Raw genomic sequence first — 16,811 nt, 5'->3', positions numbered from 1 at the left:
CCCACTTGTGCATTTTAGTGTATGTGTAGGTCTTTATCACCTTCTCATAGTAGATAACCTCATATTCCACGATCACTCCGTTGGGTCTCTCTGGGCCCTGCCAGGCCAAAGTCACACTGTCCTTGCTCCGCCTTTCCTTCAACACTACGCTGACTATAGAAAATAGAAAAAACAAAGGGAGAAAGTGTGAGTAAAAGAGAAAGTAGAGCTCTGCAAGACAGGCTGGTGCAGGACCATGACACGAGAAGACCCATACTGCAATATGTCAGACATTTTATTGTGTTAATGAAACAGCTTACAAGATGTGTGACACTCATGTTATCATGTTATCTGCTCATGTGATCAGTGCAAACCCCAAACCCTACGACTTCCGATCCATTCACACATCGGAGCAGATGCTTGTGCGGTTTGAAAGTGTGTTTGCTTGTGCATGTGTGTGTGTGTGTGTGTGTGTATGTGTGTGCATAGTTGAGAGCGACAATCAAGGCATGTGGGGATTTTAATGAGGTTAACAACCTCCCACACCCCTTTCACCTTCCTCCCACCTCTCATACACAGTAGTGTGAGACCTGAAAGAGATCGTCACCTTGCTACACTTCTGTTACGCAGTCCCTGCATGTGACATATGCAAATATGATTGCACATGCAGGCAAGGGTGCAAAGATGTCATTTAGAGTCAGAGTGTTAGAGATGCTTCACATCAATGTTTATAGTTCTCACATAAGCATGATGCTATTTATAAACAGAAAATGTTCAGGCCACATAATATGTTGCTTTTTATATATATATTTTTATATTTAGATATTTTTTATAAGTATTTACTGCATATTAAATCCCCAAATGTCTTGAAACATAATAAATAATACTGTGAAAGAGCTTCCCGGCATCAACAAATACACTCATATGCAAATTGGGATCTCTTTGTTTAGGACGTGCACATGTTCTCACCTGTCTGCGATGTTGTGACATTTATCACGACTTTTCCCTTGGGTGTTGGACTTAAGGCCGACACTCCATTCTCACTCTCAATTGTGAAGCTGTAGTTGGAGTCTGGCTCCAAGTCGGTAACCAACACGGTTGTTGATGACAGACCAAAGTTCCTGGGAACAAAATGGACGTTGCTACCGCATTTTGTGCACTTCTTGCCATCACCAGAGCACTTTGTGCAATTGAGGTTGTAGATGATGTCTCCTCTGCCTCCGGTGTCTCTGGGTGGTGCCCACTCCAAGGTGACGCAGGTTTCATTCACAGTTGAGATGGGATTCTCAGGAGCAGATGGAGGACCTGAGAGAATACAAAGGCTCTGATCAGTTTCTGTATCTTTTTACTATTCATTATTTATTTATTACATTTTTTTAAAGTTCCTTTTAAACTGCTTTAACAACACTAAATCTAGTGTAAAGGTTTCTAAATGGAAACCTTGGTGAAACTGTGCACAGCATTGGTTAACCATCATTGTCACTGCCTTCAAATGTTGCTTAAAAAGGACTACAAACGCCCAAAATCTCACAGGTTACAACTGGATTTAATAATGCACATCCAAATATATAGTCATCTATAAAATAGTATTACAATACATGTGGCACCCTGCTAATTAATCCAAGCTATTCTAGCTTTTAATTGGTGAGAAGCATGGCATAAAACTGTCTTTATCAGAGCCCCTCCTTGAAATACAGACAAATATTATTTTTTGAAATATCCAGTCTTTCAGTGTGCATCGTCTTCATGCTCATTACCAAATGAATTGCGATTTCTATAAAGAACAGACATCACGCTGATTAAATTACAAATTTAATAATTGACTTCAACCACGAGGTGCATATTTTTCCAGTCTGTTAATTAGCTTTGAAATCGACAGTGATTGAAAGAGTTTGGCAGATTGTCACATCGAAGAATACTGTATCATATTGCACTTTCCAATTTCAATCTTAAAGCTTTAAAGAGAATTCATATAATATTAAATAGCCGATACTTGACTGCACAAAGATTTTTTACCATGTGAAATTAACTCACACCCTGAGAGTGCTCTGCAGATAATAAATAGTAAGAGGACAATGATCTATGGAAAGTGCCCAAAGTAATTCTCAAAAGTCAGTTGCATTTTATGATTTAAGTGGTTAAAATCACTCTGAGCTTCAGCTGAAATAATTAGTTTATCAATTTATTTATTATGTCAGTAATCATTCTCAAGGAACCAAAGAAAGTTACACGCAAATGCCCTCCAATATACCTTTAGATGCAGTGCATTCTTCTTGAAAGACAGATTAATATAATATCCAGTGTTTAACATTCAGAACACCAAACTTAGGAAAATATATTTTATATTTCATTAAACTCTTTTATAACCACGGATATATCAGTGGAAAGGTCAGTTCTGAATCTGAAGAATCCTTGAAACACAAACACATCATCAAGGTAAGCTATTCCTGTAGCATGAGAACCACTCATATAGAAACCCCCGACTGTGGATACCCACAGCACAGCAAGGTGCCAGTATTTCAACCATATGGAATTTGGCAGCACATTCCATGCTGACATCTCATCAGGGTCCTGGCTGAGCCGTGAGCCCCAGGAGGGGACCAGCAGAGCTTGAGACTTTCTTGACTGGCCCTCCCAGTGCTGAGACCCGGCAGCATGCGACGGAGCCCCTACTACGTATAATTGAGGCCGTTGGTTATAAATCTTCTAAGAGAGTGTGCTGACTTATTCTAATTCTGTCTTTTTTTTCTTTTCTCCATCCTCACTTCCCTTGGCTGCACTTAACTGTCCATCATCACCGTTGGTACTGATCGGTCTTTTATGACACTTAGATTATATGCCTCTGATACTCAACGATTTCCCCCACTGTTCTATTCTTTTCTTATGTCTCGAGTGTCACTCTCCATCTTTCCATGACTAACTCTCTCACCGTTTCTCCTTATTTTCTCATTTTCCTTCCTCAATCCTCCATAGTGCTCTTCACCATTCAAGAGAGATGGCGTGCGCGTGTCTGCCCATACATATTTGAACAAACCGTTACTCATTTCCAGCTGATAACACCTGTCACATCTCACCTGCTACAACGATTAATGAGTGTAATCTACCATAACCTGATAATGGGTTTGAGTATGCGTGTGCATGCTTGTGTGTGTGTGTGTGTGTGTGTGTGTGTGTGTGTGTGTGTGTGTGCACGCGTTCCTCAATATTTCTCAAGTTCCGTCTCTCTCCTCTGCCATGACAATGTCCTTTCCCGCCTCCACTTCCCTCCGTCTATCTTAATCTATCTGTTTCTGTTTCTCCTGCACACTCAATCATCCCCCATCTTTTTGCGTCCTCTCTGTGTCTTTCCATGACTATGTAGCCCAAACTCTCTGGCTGTATGTGTGTGTGTGTGTGTGTGTGTGTCTACGCGTAAGAGAGAACTGAAACCGAAAGAGAGAGCATTTGAACCACGTATCTGTGTGCTGTTCTTGCAGCAATTGTATCCATGGCAAACTGATTAAATGAAAAGTAACTAAATAATTTCATAGCCCAACAATAATTTCACTATAGTGAACTGTAGTGAATATTGTGACTGTGATGGCTTGAACTTTCTGACAGTGTTTGAATCACTCACGTGTGCAAGCCATTGAGCGAGGGTCGTTCTCAGCACGGTAGAAACCTTTCTCACAAATGCACTCTGTGGCTTGTTCCTGTGGGGAGGAGCTGTGAGGGGGGCATTTGGTGCAGTAGGCATCTGTAGCTGAAGCTTTGTAGGTGCCAGGTCTGCATGCTGGAGCGAGGAAAGAAGATGAATATGGAATAAGAAGTTGTACCATTGCAACAAACACAATACACAGTCAGCATTTATTAACCATAAAGAAAGGTGTTGCCAAACACTTTTGTTGTGAACACTTAAACACCAATTTACTATATTGTTGTTTGTAATGTGATGATAAAAGCTAGTAGTTGCAATTGCAGCAGAAATCCCTGCCTTGCTACAATGTAATTGTCTAAATTTGGCTGATTTGGACATAATACTGTCACTTACTGTGACATTGTACAGGCCAAAGAAACTGCTGAGCTCTTAGAACAAAGCTGTGTTGCTAGAGAAACAAGAAATACACACAATCAGATGACTACTTTTGTTTTTATCTCTCGATCAAAAAAACCCAAACAATCTGAATTTATGTCTGCACGTGTCTCATCTGTCATGACGTTTTGTTGTCAAGTCCCCAAATCTTACTTTTAAGTTAATATTGCTATCATAATTTAAAAACATAAATAATACAGAAAGTATACAGAATTATACTTGAAGCCTGCACATAATAAAGAGAAGTCAGAGAAAAACTTACAAGTGTCCTACCCTTCTCCAAAAATGGTTATTTTTTGTCTAAGTTCTTATTTTGACTCTTAGTTATTATGTTTTAAACATAAGGATGGTCAAGTGTGTAACTGCAAAGTAACATGTGTGCTGGTGTTGCCACTCTTAACTAAAACTACATTCTGCTTCCTAACATAGACCAAATGAACACAAATCACATTTTTTTCCTCTCAACCAAGTAATTGCTTTGCCTAAATGTAACCAAGCAGTTTCAGTGTCAGTGCAAAAACATGTGAAAATAAAAGCAAATGGTACGATTGGAGCTTAAAAACGATCTCTTTGAGACTTCTTAATACATACTTTTTTGGCCTTTTGCAGTAGAAATTGTCTTATATCTCATTTAAAGATCAATATAATTGCTCGTTCAGATAAGATGGTTACAATTCTATAACACGTACCAAAAAATACAAACAATGCAGTAAAAGATTTTTCTTTTCTTCTTTGTTTTTTGCAAAAGATAGATACTACAGATACAGGTGGGTCACAGAATGTGCCATGCAGCGCTCGTGGCAAAGAACAGGAAAACAAAGTCTGATTTAATATGTTGTGACAATAGGTCTACGTGAGCGCCTTTCACATGAGGCCAAAAGACTGGTGTAACAACAGAGTTGTACGATACAATAACACAGTTCAACAGCAGATCAACTGTCATTCCTGTTATATAAGCATTAGATCTTCGGGCAACCGAGGGCTCAAAAATATATACAGCCGCAGTCACAGCAATAGTTACAATAATATAATATGACTACTGGTAGAGCTGTTACAGTAGCTGCACATTAGTCATTATGTGGAGTCATAAAACTGGGGAGGGAAAACCGTGATACCGCTCAACAGGAGCAACCTACTGTAATAGACTGGGGACGTGAATGATTTCCCTTTTGCATCCTAGGCAGGAAAATAGAATTCCTGACTTTCCCTTTGGTAATCTGAATATAGATTACGCATGTATTTATTTATACATTCATAGTCCTGGTATTCCCGTTATTGTGAGGCTTTTTCTGCCACGGTGGTAAATAGTATTACAGTGTACAAAACTCTATGTAAGGAAAATGAGGGTGTCTCAAATGCAATTTGATAGGCGCCTGGCGTGTGTATGTGCACGTTTGTGTGGATATGTATACATGCAGCTATGAACAGGTTGGATCAATGATGCGACCGATTCCACCAGGTGCTGATTGCACCAAGCGCTCCTGTGTGAGAAGGTGTTAAGTATGCAGCGTGTGTGTGTGTGCGAACGCATGTGTTCGCCTGCTGATTGCTTGTGCTGCTGGTGAAGGTCATGGATTTAATCAAGCTACGCGTCACTTGTCCCAGAAAGGCTGTATATTACCACGCTAACACACACACGCACGCATATTCAATGCCGCGGTTAACCTGCAGACAGCGGAATAGAAAAGTGGCCTAAAAGTAGTTTGATTTCTCACTGTGCAGGTAAGTTCCTCCACCTGGATGCTGTGTGCTCACATACAGACAGTATTTTTAGGTAAATCATTCATCATAGGGGAGCAAAGTCCACTGGCACAATCCCCAAAAGACCTGAGAGAACACTGAGAGAAAAAAAAGGGGATGTGGGTGTGTAGGTGTAAAAATGAGAGAAAGAAAACGAGAAAGAAATGAAAGGAAAATAAAGGGAGTAGTAATTCTCAGAGGGTTTCTGCTCTCTTTCCTCCTTCCTGTCAGCCTTTAAGGTAATGGGTGCCTATGTGCTGTGCTGGTGACTGTGTGTGTTCCTGTTGGCTGGGCCGTAGGAGCACGGTGGAAAAGCGTCTTTTCTCCTGGGGGGACGCTGCATCCGGAGAGTCCTGGCTACAGGCGCTAGCCAGCCACAGAGGCACAAAGGGCCTCAGCGGTAAAGGACAGACAGGGCACCCTATGCCAGCCTTGGCACACATACAACTGCCTGATCAAAAACTTTGTTCAAGAATGGTGACTTGGCCAATATGAGGAGAGCTTCCTCATGTGCTGCTTTCTACTCCCCTTTTCCACCTCTTTTACTTTCTTAGTAACCCTTTTCCTTCTCTCTCTCTCCTTCCTCTCTCTCTCTGCTTCTCTCGCTACTTTTCTCAAGCTACTCCCAGAGTCTGCCCCATGGGAAATATGGTACTTGAGTTGGTTCCCTTATGATTAATGATTTACCACAGATATAAAAAAAAAAGGGACAAGAAGCCTGAAGCAGTAAGACAGTGATCGCATAAACATACACACAAAGCAGACACACACAAGAGCAAAAGTTTAGACACAAAAACTATGTCGTAGAACTATGAGCTAACTCCAAATTAACATTTTCCTCAGCTGACGGTGTTGTGTGTGTGTGCGCGCGTGTTTTTCAGATCTGTGTATGCATTTCTGCGTATGATAAAGAGTGGCCTCAGATCCAGTGTCCTATTAATTATTCATGTGGTCACTAGAGAGAGTCGGTGTATTTATGCCAATCGATAGCTCTTAGATATGATATAGTACTGCTACTCAAGACACACCCTCAGTCACCATGCACTGATTGAGATGGGAACAGCACAACTTCTTCCTTTGGGAAAAACACTGTACACAAGAGATGATTGAGTTCTGTTCCACTCCACATCTTATTGTTTTATAGGACCACAAAAACTGATTAGTTCTATAAATCTATTACAAAATGCCAGAAGAAAATAAAATAAACATATTGCAGTTTCCCAGGGCCCTTTGAAGTCCTGTGTGTACACAAACTCCATAGAAAAGCTATTCTTAGCTGCCAGGTCTGAAAAGAGTTGCCACTGCTGAAGTGCTCTAAACCTGCAATTATGCACAGGAAGTGACTCCCTTCCAGTTGTAGAGAAGTCTATGACAAAATGACTTTACGTCTTCAGATTTAATACCTTAGTACTTTTATAGTTTTTTTTGTGGTCCCAGTACCCAGTTTCAAATCTTATGGAATATACACAGTGTTCATTTTGTATATACACAGTGATGGAACCCTTCGAGTACCCCTCAAGTGCCCAAGAATAAAATAGGTGATTAAACAGGGTGTGTTTTGTGGGATGGCAACCTTGCAATCGATAAGCCGTTATCATCTGAGCTTGTGGTGTCATCAGTTTCTCAGTCAGAGCCACTTCTTCTCTTAACTTACAGCTTCACAAACTATAGCCAAAGCTCAAAACTTCAGACTTGAAACGCAGGAGTCAATAAACAAACAGGTCCATCATCTATATGGTGTTTATAGGCACTCAGCAAAATATATATTCATCATCAAAGAATTTTCATCCTCTGAGTTTTTTTAGTATCTATTAACTCATGGTTTAGGTTTATTTTCCTCACAGTCTGACAGTTCTGGTTCACTCCCAGCACCCATCAGCCTTACTTTCAGCCCAAGGAGACAGTTGTTTTCAGTTAAAAGGTAGTGCGAGGTAGTGTATAACAATGGGGTTTTATAAACCCATTGCTCAACACCAAATGACAGACAGTTAGCAGCTAAAAAAGCCAGTAAAGCATTTAGCAGATGAAATAGCGAACACCTGCCTCAGGAATCGCTGGAGGGAAAAGAAACGCAAATGTTTGGCTACAAGAGTTCATCAGGTGATCAGATTCTTGAATTATTTTTTCTTGTGTTTGCATTCAGCATATGTGACTCTTTTCATACAGATTTTCGAGGTTTAATGATTAAACCTGAGCAAACGCTCCTTGAATCTCATAAGAAAAAAGGAAAACTGCTAATGTTCACATGCCAGAAGCTGTGACAGTTTGTGACCATTTTTTTTCTTGACAAACAACTCAAATCGTCACCAAAATAGCAGTTAACGTCCTCTTTACTGACAAATTACATGCGCGTTTATTCCCAGTCACTTTCAGTAGGCATAAAACCAACGTGCTGTGTTAGAACAGTGGTTCACAGCCTTTTTATTCCTTCCCTCGAGGATGAATATATTACAATCTCATCCTACACTTCTGCACACGTAGCCTTTACAGTCAATTTAAATTATCCTGTTCAAGGGTCACGTATATATGGAGCTGGTTGACTTTGTCTGTGGGCAAAGCTCTGACCTATGCCGTGATTAATGATTCCTGGCAGCTTTGATGACCCCTCGAGCCAGTTCAGGATACATTCTAACATGTTAGCTGTGTTTCTCTATGAACCGCTACGCTTCAGCAGTGATTAAATGCTTACACGAAAAACAGAAGCTGCTGACTGCAATAGTTCAGGAAATGTGTTCCATTAATGTTCAATAGGGCCTTTACAGATTTAGACGCAAGTGTACGCACAGGAACGCGAGCCCGATATCTCACCGTCAGAATCATTACACGCTAATTGCATTCAACCAGGCGCCTCTGAACGTATGCAAAATCACCTCCGCTGCATTATTCTGACACAAACACTTCCTCTGGATGACGGTGAGCGCTCTCCTCCTCTTCACTTCCCTTACAAAAGTTTAAGAGCTAATTGCTCCGTTCTTTTGCTTACTGTCGCGCTCGGTTCAAGTCAAATATTGGCTCTCGGCCGGATTTACCATAAAGGGCAGAAAAGAGGAGAAAATTGTGCGTGTGTTTGTGCATAGGTGGGGGGTACACTGTGTGTGTGAAAGGCCATGTTCAGCTGGGAGGAAAGTTGTGTAAAGCTTGCTGGCCCATGGGAGATGAGCGCCATAATTGTCACCATGGCAACAGCCTTTCAAGATGGAACCTTTCGAGTACCCCTCAAGTGCCACAGCTCCCGGAGCACAGAGCAGTCTGTGTTCGAGTGAGAGTGTGTGTCTGTGTGTAAGTGCGTGTGTATATATACACATCCCCGAGTTGAAGCCAGCTACTTAAAAATTGATACATCAAGCGTCAGTGGAGAAATCTGACGAGATTGAAAGTGACGTCCTTTATGGCCACCGGGGTCACATCTGTAGGTGGGTTTGTTTGTGTTCATGCGTACATGCCTGTGAAACGTGTTTTCAGTCCAACTGACATTGTTGTCACACAAAACAAACCTCAGAAAGATGGTCAAAAATAGCATACGTGAAAAAAATTATGTGCAATAAAAAGAAATGAATAAAAATGGCGGCCATCGAGCCAGGTTTACACCAAACGTGTGATACACAGAACAAAATACACAGTTCCATTACACGCTTAATGGTGCTTCACTATATAAACACATCATTTTGATTAATTGATTAACTGGAGCACAGCAAAGAGTGTGTACCTTTTAACAGCGGCAGAGGAGCATAACCCATGTGACTTTATTAACTGAAAATGTGCCGGTGACGTAAGTGATTTCAAACGTTAATAAGTGGAAGTAGCGTATGAGGTGTTGTGTGCGGTGTAGAGTTCTGTTTATAGAGACCCAAGTAAAGTGTGTGTGGAGCTCTGTGTATGTGTGTGTAGTAATGAGGAGATCTGTGTGAGATAGAGATGTCAGCATCCAGAGTCCAGCCCCCTGCTGAGATCCTCTAATCCTTAATCGGAGTTCATAACAACATTTAACACCATAATATTCCCCATTACTACTAATCCTGCCCCACACATGCACGCTCACACAAACACACAATTCCCGTGGAAGCATTCTGGGTTAAGAAATATCCCAAAGAAAGAAGGTATGTGCCTTATTTTAAAGTCAAGTTTGACACAAATCTATATGAAATTATTGGCAAAACTGTCACCTGCAAGCACAAGTTGCATTGCAGAGTGCATAGGCTCATTTGCAAACACACTAAAGCTGACAGCAATGCTAATGTAAATGTTTGTTCACTAGCATGCTGGGATTCAGTGCGCTAAAAAAATACATTTTAATGACTCATTCGAATATTTGTAGACTCTGATTTTTTAACATCAGAAAGATTTACTTGTTCTAGCAGGAAAGGCTACTGAAAAAAAAACAATATATTGCAAATAGGAAACAAACAGAACAGACGTTGCCAGTATCAAGGGATATTTGCTGTACATGCATTTAGCTGCATAATTACAATAAATGAAGAAATGCCATATGAGATGAAAATCTATGTGTATAGACAGTCCATCCCACCATACAAAAGGTGTTAAAATACACTGCCAAGATGTTTATGATAGAATCCATTTATTTACAAATGTAGGACTACGAGGGATATGGCTTATAGAAAAACACCTCATAATTAATCAGAAGCATATCTGTTCTCTGTGAGTGACAGTTCTGGAAATGCTCTGCTGTTAAAGACACGGGCCTTGAGGTTTTAGTGTACAGTGAGTTTACATTACTGACACCCAGTTCAGCTGCTACTGCTCAACACATGTGAGTGAAGCTCACAGTGGGGTTATTCTTGAAAGTCTGATGTTTTCTTTGGAAGCACATGATGTATAGCAGCAGTTGCTTTTAACAGACTCTGGCAAGTTAGGATCACATGTTTGCAGAGCGGGCATGAGCCGTGACCACATGGAAGCCATAGACCTCTATGATTGATGCCTCTGGACAGACCCTTACTCTATTTATGGCGTCTTACAACTTCTCTGACACGCGTGCGCATAAAGGCACAAGACCACTGTGGATATGAAATGGTTTGTGATGTCCAGTACATGAAGCACATGAGTACACCCAGGCTGATTTCTGATCTACTCTCTGTCCCTTGGACATCAGCCAATTACTGAGAGCGGCCAAGGGGAACTACAGGATGAAGCCCTCTCTCTCTTCCTAATTCTCTCCATATCTGTCTTTTTTATGCCTTTCTTTGTTTCTGTTTTTCTCTAACTTTCTGTGTCCCCTACTGTCTGTCTACTTATGTTTTACTTCCATTCTCACCATCTCTATTTGATTCTCATTATGCATATATGTGTGTGTGTGTGTGTGTGTGTGTGTGTGTGTGTGTGTGTGTGTGTGTGTGTGTGTGTCAGAGAGAGAGTGAGAGAGCAAAAGAAAGACTGCGTATGTATGTGTGTCTTTATTTCCCAGTGGGCTGTCTGTCATACTTTGACCCTGACCTTCTCCAGAGCTCTTGCACAAATATTTACTCTCTTGCTGACAGGCACACACACATACACAAACCGCTCAAAAAAAAAAAAGAAAAAAGAAAAAAAAATCAGGGAAAGAGAGCGAAACAGAGAGAGCTCAATTTCAGTACAATTAAAGCAAACCACATCTACACAGAAACGCACTTTTCTAGTGGTAACCCAAGATGATGGCACGCTAATTTTGAGCCTGGGTGATTATCTTGCTGTCTAAAAACAGATAAAATAGATCCCAGGTGCATGTGTGTTTCTGTGTGAGCGGGGTCATGGGCGAGGGACGGAAAGAAAGAGAGGGAGAAAGCATGACAGGCCAATAGAAGTCTGCTGGGAGTTTGACTCACAGTCTGAATAACTTATTCTTCTGTCTGTTTTGCCATCAAGATAAAAGGCTGTAGGAACACAGCATCTCTTTTTGAACAAAGCCCACCAGACCGACACAAAAACACACGCAAAGAACAAACTTTTACTATTAACACACAACTTTTTGCCTCAGTAGCCACGTGCAGCTTAAATATCTTCATTAAAACATTACACACACACACACACACACGGCAGTAAACGTGCCCACATCGGCCGGCCCCGTGACCAGAAGAGTGTGTGTAGGAGGGGCAGTGAGCCTCCTTTACTCATCCACGTTATTTTCAGTTCATCACTCTCAATAATTCATTTTCTGAGGCAGGCAAGGAAAGGAGAGCCCTGTGGCTGTTTCTCTGTGTCAGTCATAAACACACTCTGCCAGATGTACCTGTCATGTGGGACGCCATATTTTCACTGCCTTTAATCTGTGTGTGGGCAGTGGATGACTTTGTCAGCCAAACTCGCAGCAAATCGAATTGAGATAGCACAAATTTGCACTTGTATGTTTCAATCTCTTTCAAAGTTGAAGACCGCAACATGGTTAGGATTTAGAAAGAGCTAACACTAAAGCAGCAGAAAAACAATGTTTAAGCTTCCTGCCTTCCTCAAGGTCACACTGGATCAAAAAAGTTTTTATTGTTAGTTTCTAAGTGTGTGCTTATTTATGATACCTCTATTTCTCTCTGTGTGTCTGTGCTTCAATCTATATCTGAGAGATAAAGAGTTGCCTGGTTAAGAGTAAAGTGTTCCATAAATACATCCCCTTACTATATGTATGCCCCTTACTCAAGGTAAAGCAAGTCAAGGTTGTCACGGGAAAAATACCAATGCATGTTTTACATTTAAAAAAAATGCTCAATTCAGTCCTGCAGAAGCTTTTTATCTGAATAAATATCGACAAAACAATTAGATCTCCGGCCAGATCAACAAATGAAGCAGCCTTGAAAGCTAATGACACCCGTAGACCTAAATGATGTCCTTTTAGCATGGGAATGCAGCTGGGTGGCAAGAAGCCATAAGGAGAGGACTGTGCCATTCATGCTGCTATTTTCAGCCTAATTTAAATGATTTAGACTCAAATTGTATGTTTGCAGTTTGTTTGTTTGGAGATGTTAGTCTCTTGTTCTTCAACAACAATTCTTTATAACCTATAATACATTCACGAGTACAACGAAACAGTGTCCTTGGGTTGTCCTTGTTGCTCTTGGAAAATAAAATAGACAAACAGACACCATTAGAAGTTTAGCATAGCAAGCAATGTGCACACGATATACTGAAGTTTTTCAAAACTAGATCAGCTAAAATATCGACAAAAACATTTAGGTGTGATTATTAGGTAAGTTCTAGAGGTTTATGGAGGATCTATCACGTAGCGTTCTCATTTAGTCACACAGAAAATTACAATATTAGAAAGAAACTCCAATGATCACATGACCCCCTATGAGCAAGTGCATGGCGACAGAGGGAAGGAAAAACTCCATTTTAACAGAAAAAAGATTGTAGAAGGACCAGACTCAGGGACGGACGCCCATTTGCTGTTGGGTGTGACCAGAAGGAGACAGGATAATAGACACACTATGGGAGGGAGTGTTTAAACACAGTAATAAACACACACCTCTAGTGCAGCCTAAACCTTTTGCAGGGATGTTCAGGTCACCGGATCCAGCCCTAACTATCACGATAAGGAATGTATTACTAAATATAGTTTTATGCCTAATCTTAAAAGTAAAGTGTCTCTTTCAGGAGGGTGGCCTGATAGCTGAAGGCTCTACTTCTTATTTGACTTTTAGAAACTCCAGTAAATGGTATAAGACAGTAATGTCTTTGTATCCAGTTTTGCCAAGACTCCATGAAAAAGTATTTTTTTCATAATGTTGACAAGCAGGCAAAAAATACCGAGTTCTCCTTTTCAGACCACTGACATTCACCTCTGTCTGCAAATTCTTTGCCTCGCATCTCTTCCCAGAAAAAGGCAAATCATTTCCAGTAAACAGTTTTTACTACCTAGACAAGGCGTCCTTCAAGCCAACAGGCATCGCTGAAAATTTCTACCTATACCACTACAGCAGCTGGTCTGGAAAGCAATATTTATAACAAAGAGAAAATTAATGATGTAACTATGCGCTTTGTTCTTGCTCTTTGTTCCGTCTAATGCTGCAGCTGAAAAGTCCTTTGGAATCTTTGTGAATGTTACCTTCTGGCTGTGAAACAATAGTACAGCTGTAATAAATAGAAAAGCAGCAGCGAATTGAACTACATCTGTACAATGAAGCTGAACAACCAGGCCTGTGCAGTGCCAGACCTATCAACCTGACAGGCTGATCGTACATCTGGAAGTAATCCATAAACTAGAAAGAGAAAGAGGGAGGGATGAGGGGAAAGGGTCAATGGCCGCCTTCCTGTTCTTGTGCTTCCTGTTCAACAAACCCACTGGCTACATGCAGGCGCCTTTGATTTTAAACTGAGAAAACTGGAGACTGATTCAAGACCATAGAAATGTGTAAATTATGAGCTTTCCCATGAGTGCGCACATGTTTATCCCTAACTGGAACTCAACGGCATATGGAAGATGCCAATTAATGGGAACTGTACCCAAAGGAAACACACTCTCCCCTCTATACCTCTCCTCTCTCTCTCACTGCTTCCGTCTGTGGGGAATAGTGCTAAATAAGGATGTGAAGAGTTGAAACATGCGTTAACAGTTTCTCAGTCCTTGGCCTGCTTTTTCTCTTTTCCTCTTAGGGTTTGTTCACACGGTTCAACCCACTGCACCAGACTCAGCTATACAATGTCCCGTCACTTCAAAGCCACCTTTGTGTCCTCTGGTTTTGTTGCTTCAAAAGGCACAAACGCCACCTTGGTGTTAAGGTGGCATTTGGCAGCTCGTCTTATGTGTGGCGAGTGATCAGCTATCGCAGACGAAGCGCTTTGCGACTGTGCATGAATAGACATTATCTGGGTCAGTGTTGTGTGGGTATGTAGATGGGGACTACGTGTGTATGGAGGATATAGCGAGAGCCTAAGCCTTTGTGATTTCATGTCATTTATTCAAACACAAAAGAGAGGAGATGAGAAAGAGGGAGAGGGGAAAAGGGATGGAGTTAAGGAGGGACATGTGAGAGAGAGGAGATAAAGGAGAATAAAGGAGTAATGAAGGAAAATGTGGCTGTCATTAACCAAATAAATGAACAGGGAAGTCAGACAGCCAGTGCAGCAGAAAGGCCAACGAAAGGCACGCACTCGCACAGACAGGTAGAAGGACAGAAAACTGGCCTCCACTTGGCACATGTATCCGTTTGTCCTTTAATTAAGAACATCTGGATCGTAATAACACCCTGCTTCCTAACACTTCAGTAGCTTGCTGCCCCCGTGCCTGCAGCAGCGTGCACACGTACACTTCATATACTGTATGCACACAAAAATCTTCTGACTAGCTGTCTAAATCCTTCTGTTAGCCGCCCACTACCTTCCTATCCACACCTACATGCTCTCAAGCTCCCTGAGCTGCCAGCATGAGAACAGCAATGAAATAAGAGGTGTGTGTTTGTGTGTGTACATGTGTGTGAGACATAACATACAGTAGGGAGCTCTTGACCTTCAAAAGTCTGTATCTGATCAAAATAAAATGCTTGCTTTACCCACTGCTTCAACTGTCCACATTAGCCATTCACACATGCACACACACCCACTCTTCTGCTGTTGAGGGTAGAGGGAATAAAAAAAAGAGGTAGGTTTCCTACTGAGCTTTCAGCATACACATGCGCACACACACAAAAGCTCAGTCTCTTTCATAGGTGTGAAGATTAGCCTTTCCCTGTGTCTGCTCCCTCTTTAGACCTTTCATTATGAAGGGAGGACTGAAATCCTCTTATGAGATATAAAGTGTAAAATTCTATTGTAAATATGCTTCTGAGCATTATGCATTTTCCTGATACTTTTGCATGTCCAAAAGTCTTGGAATATCTCCATGTTTCCCCAAACATCTGATTTGTCTGATTCACTGAACGCCTGAGTCGGGGGGATTTTTATTTCTACGTTGACTGACTTTTGTACACTATGTATGAAAGGACAAATTTGTCATTGGATCAACAACAATTTGTCTTTATTACAAGCACTTCAAAAAAGCTTTCGTTTGTAGGATTCAGTCGAGCAAAGATTTCGGTTTTGCTCTCTTTGCATCCTCAGTGATACCAAACATGGTTACCTCCATTCAAAAATGCCCCAACAACAAACATCTTTGCATATAACCACCTACATAACACTCTGTATGTTTCACTATTTTATTTATGCAATGATTGTAAGAAATCCATCCATCCATCCACTGTAACCCCCAGGACACCTGGGAAAGGCTGTCACCTCACTTCTCTAGACGTTGAAGTGGTGTATTAAGAGATATAACAAGTTATTTGTTGAGTTTGAGAAGCTCGTGTAGGGGATTTTATTAACTTTGATTAAGTTTCAGTCTTTATGCTAAGTTAAACAGTTTATACTCTTTTATTAATGAGTCTAACTATTAAAATATTCTGTGTAGCAACCCAGTGTCTCTGTAGTGATAAGCGATCAGATAATTCACACCACATCAGATGCACATTGGTCTCGTTCCTCAGTATTTCGCGCTTTGGTTTCGATCCAGTTGGAGAAGTGAAAAGAACAGCAGGAGAGCTGAGTGGAATCAGTATGAGGAATGTGGTGTTACTTTGAAAAGTTCCTCTTGTAAACTACTTCATGGCAGCATCAAAAAAGCAAACGAATAAGAAAAAGGGGAAAAAAGACTATCAGACAAGTGGACGGACAGACGTGTGATGCTGACCCATATTATTTTCAGCTCAGAAAGAAGGAGAGAAGAGGAAGGGAGGAAAACTTGTGTTGAGGTGACATGTGTCTGCCCTCCTTCAATTCGTCTCCTCCGTCTCTTCACATCTGAGGCAGTAATTGGTGCTGTCAGACCCACAGAGAAGGACAGAACACACGAGCGCACACGTAGGTGACACAGCTACATACATACACACCCACACACGCTCCTGCCCTTCAGCATGTACCCCTAGGGCTTAAAGCAGGAGAGGTTTGAGAGGAGTATTCACTACATCCCCTACTAGCTATGAAAGACAGAGACAACAGGAGAGGGCAAGGGAGTATGCAGTGAAAATAGAGGGGATAGAAGAAAACAGTGGCAGACAGAAACAGA

The 16,811-nt window shown here is 41.2% G+C and overlaps 1 protein-coding gene across 2 annotated transcripts in view; it reads right to left on the bottom strand.

The window, feature by feature from the left end:
- The window catches only part of LOC146553795 (ephrin type-A receptor 3-like), a 79,114-nt gene that overhangs the window by 36,390 nt on the left and 25,913 nt on the right, over positions 1 to 16,811 (bottom strand). For both annotated transcript variants that reach the window (XM_085255625.1, XM_085255626.1), the window contains exons 6-8: positions 3,596 to 3,751; positions 949 to 1,284; positions 41 to 153 (exon numbers count right to left, since the gene is read on the bottom strand). In XM_085255625.1, coding sequence (XP_085111751.1) covers positions 41 to 153; positions 949 to 1,284; positions 3,596 to 3,751 — 605 coding nt within the window. The remainder of the gene's footprint in view (positions 1 to 40; positions 154 to 948; positions 1,285 to 3,595; positions 3,752 to 16,811) is intronic.

Source organism: Mchenga conophoros, linkage group LG18 (assembly GCF_057382185.1).
Source record: "Mchenga conophoros isolate Kocher_MC1m ecotype Shallow Benthic linkage group LG18, M_conophoros_male_GT1.1, whole genome shotgun sequence".
NCBI classification, from domain to species: Eukaryota; Metazoa; Chordata; class Actinopteri; order Cichliformes; family Cichlidae; genus Mchenga; species Mchenga conophoros.
This window is presented reverse-complemented; position numbering and strand designations above follow the sequence as displayed.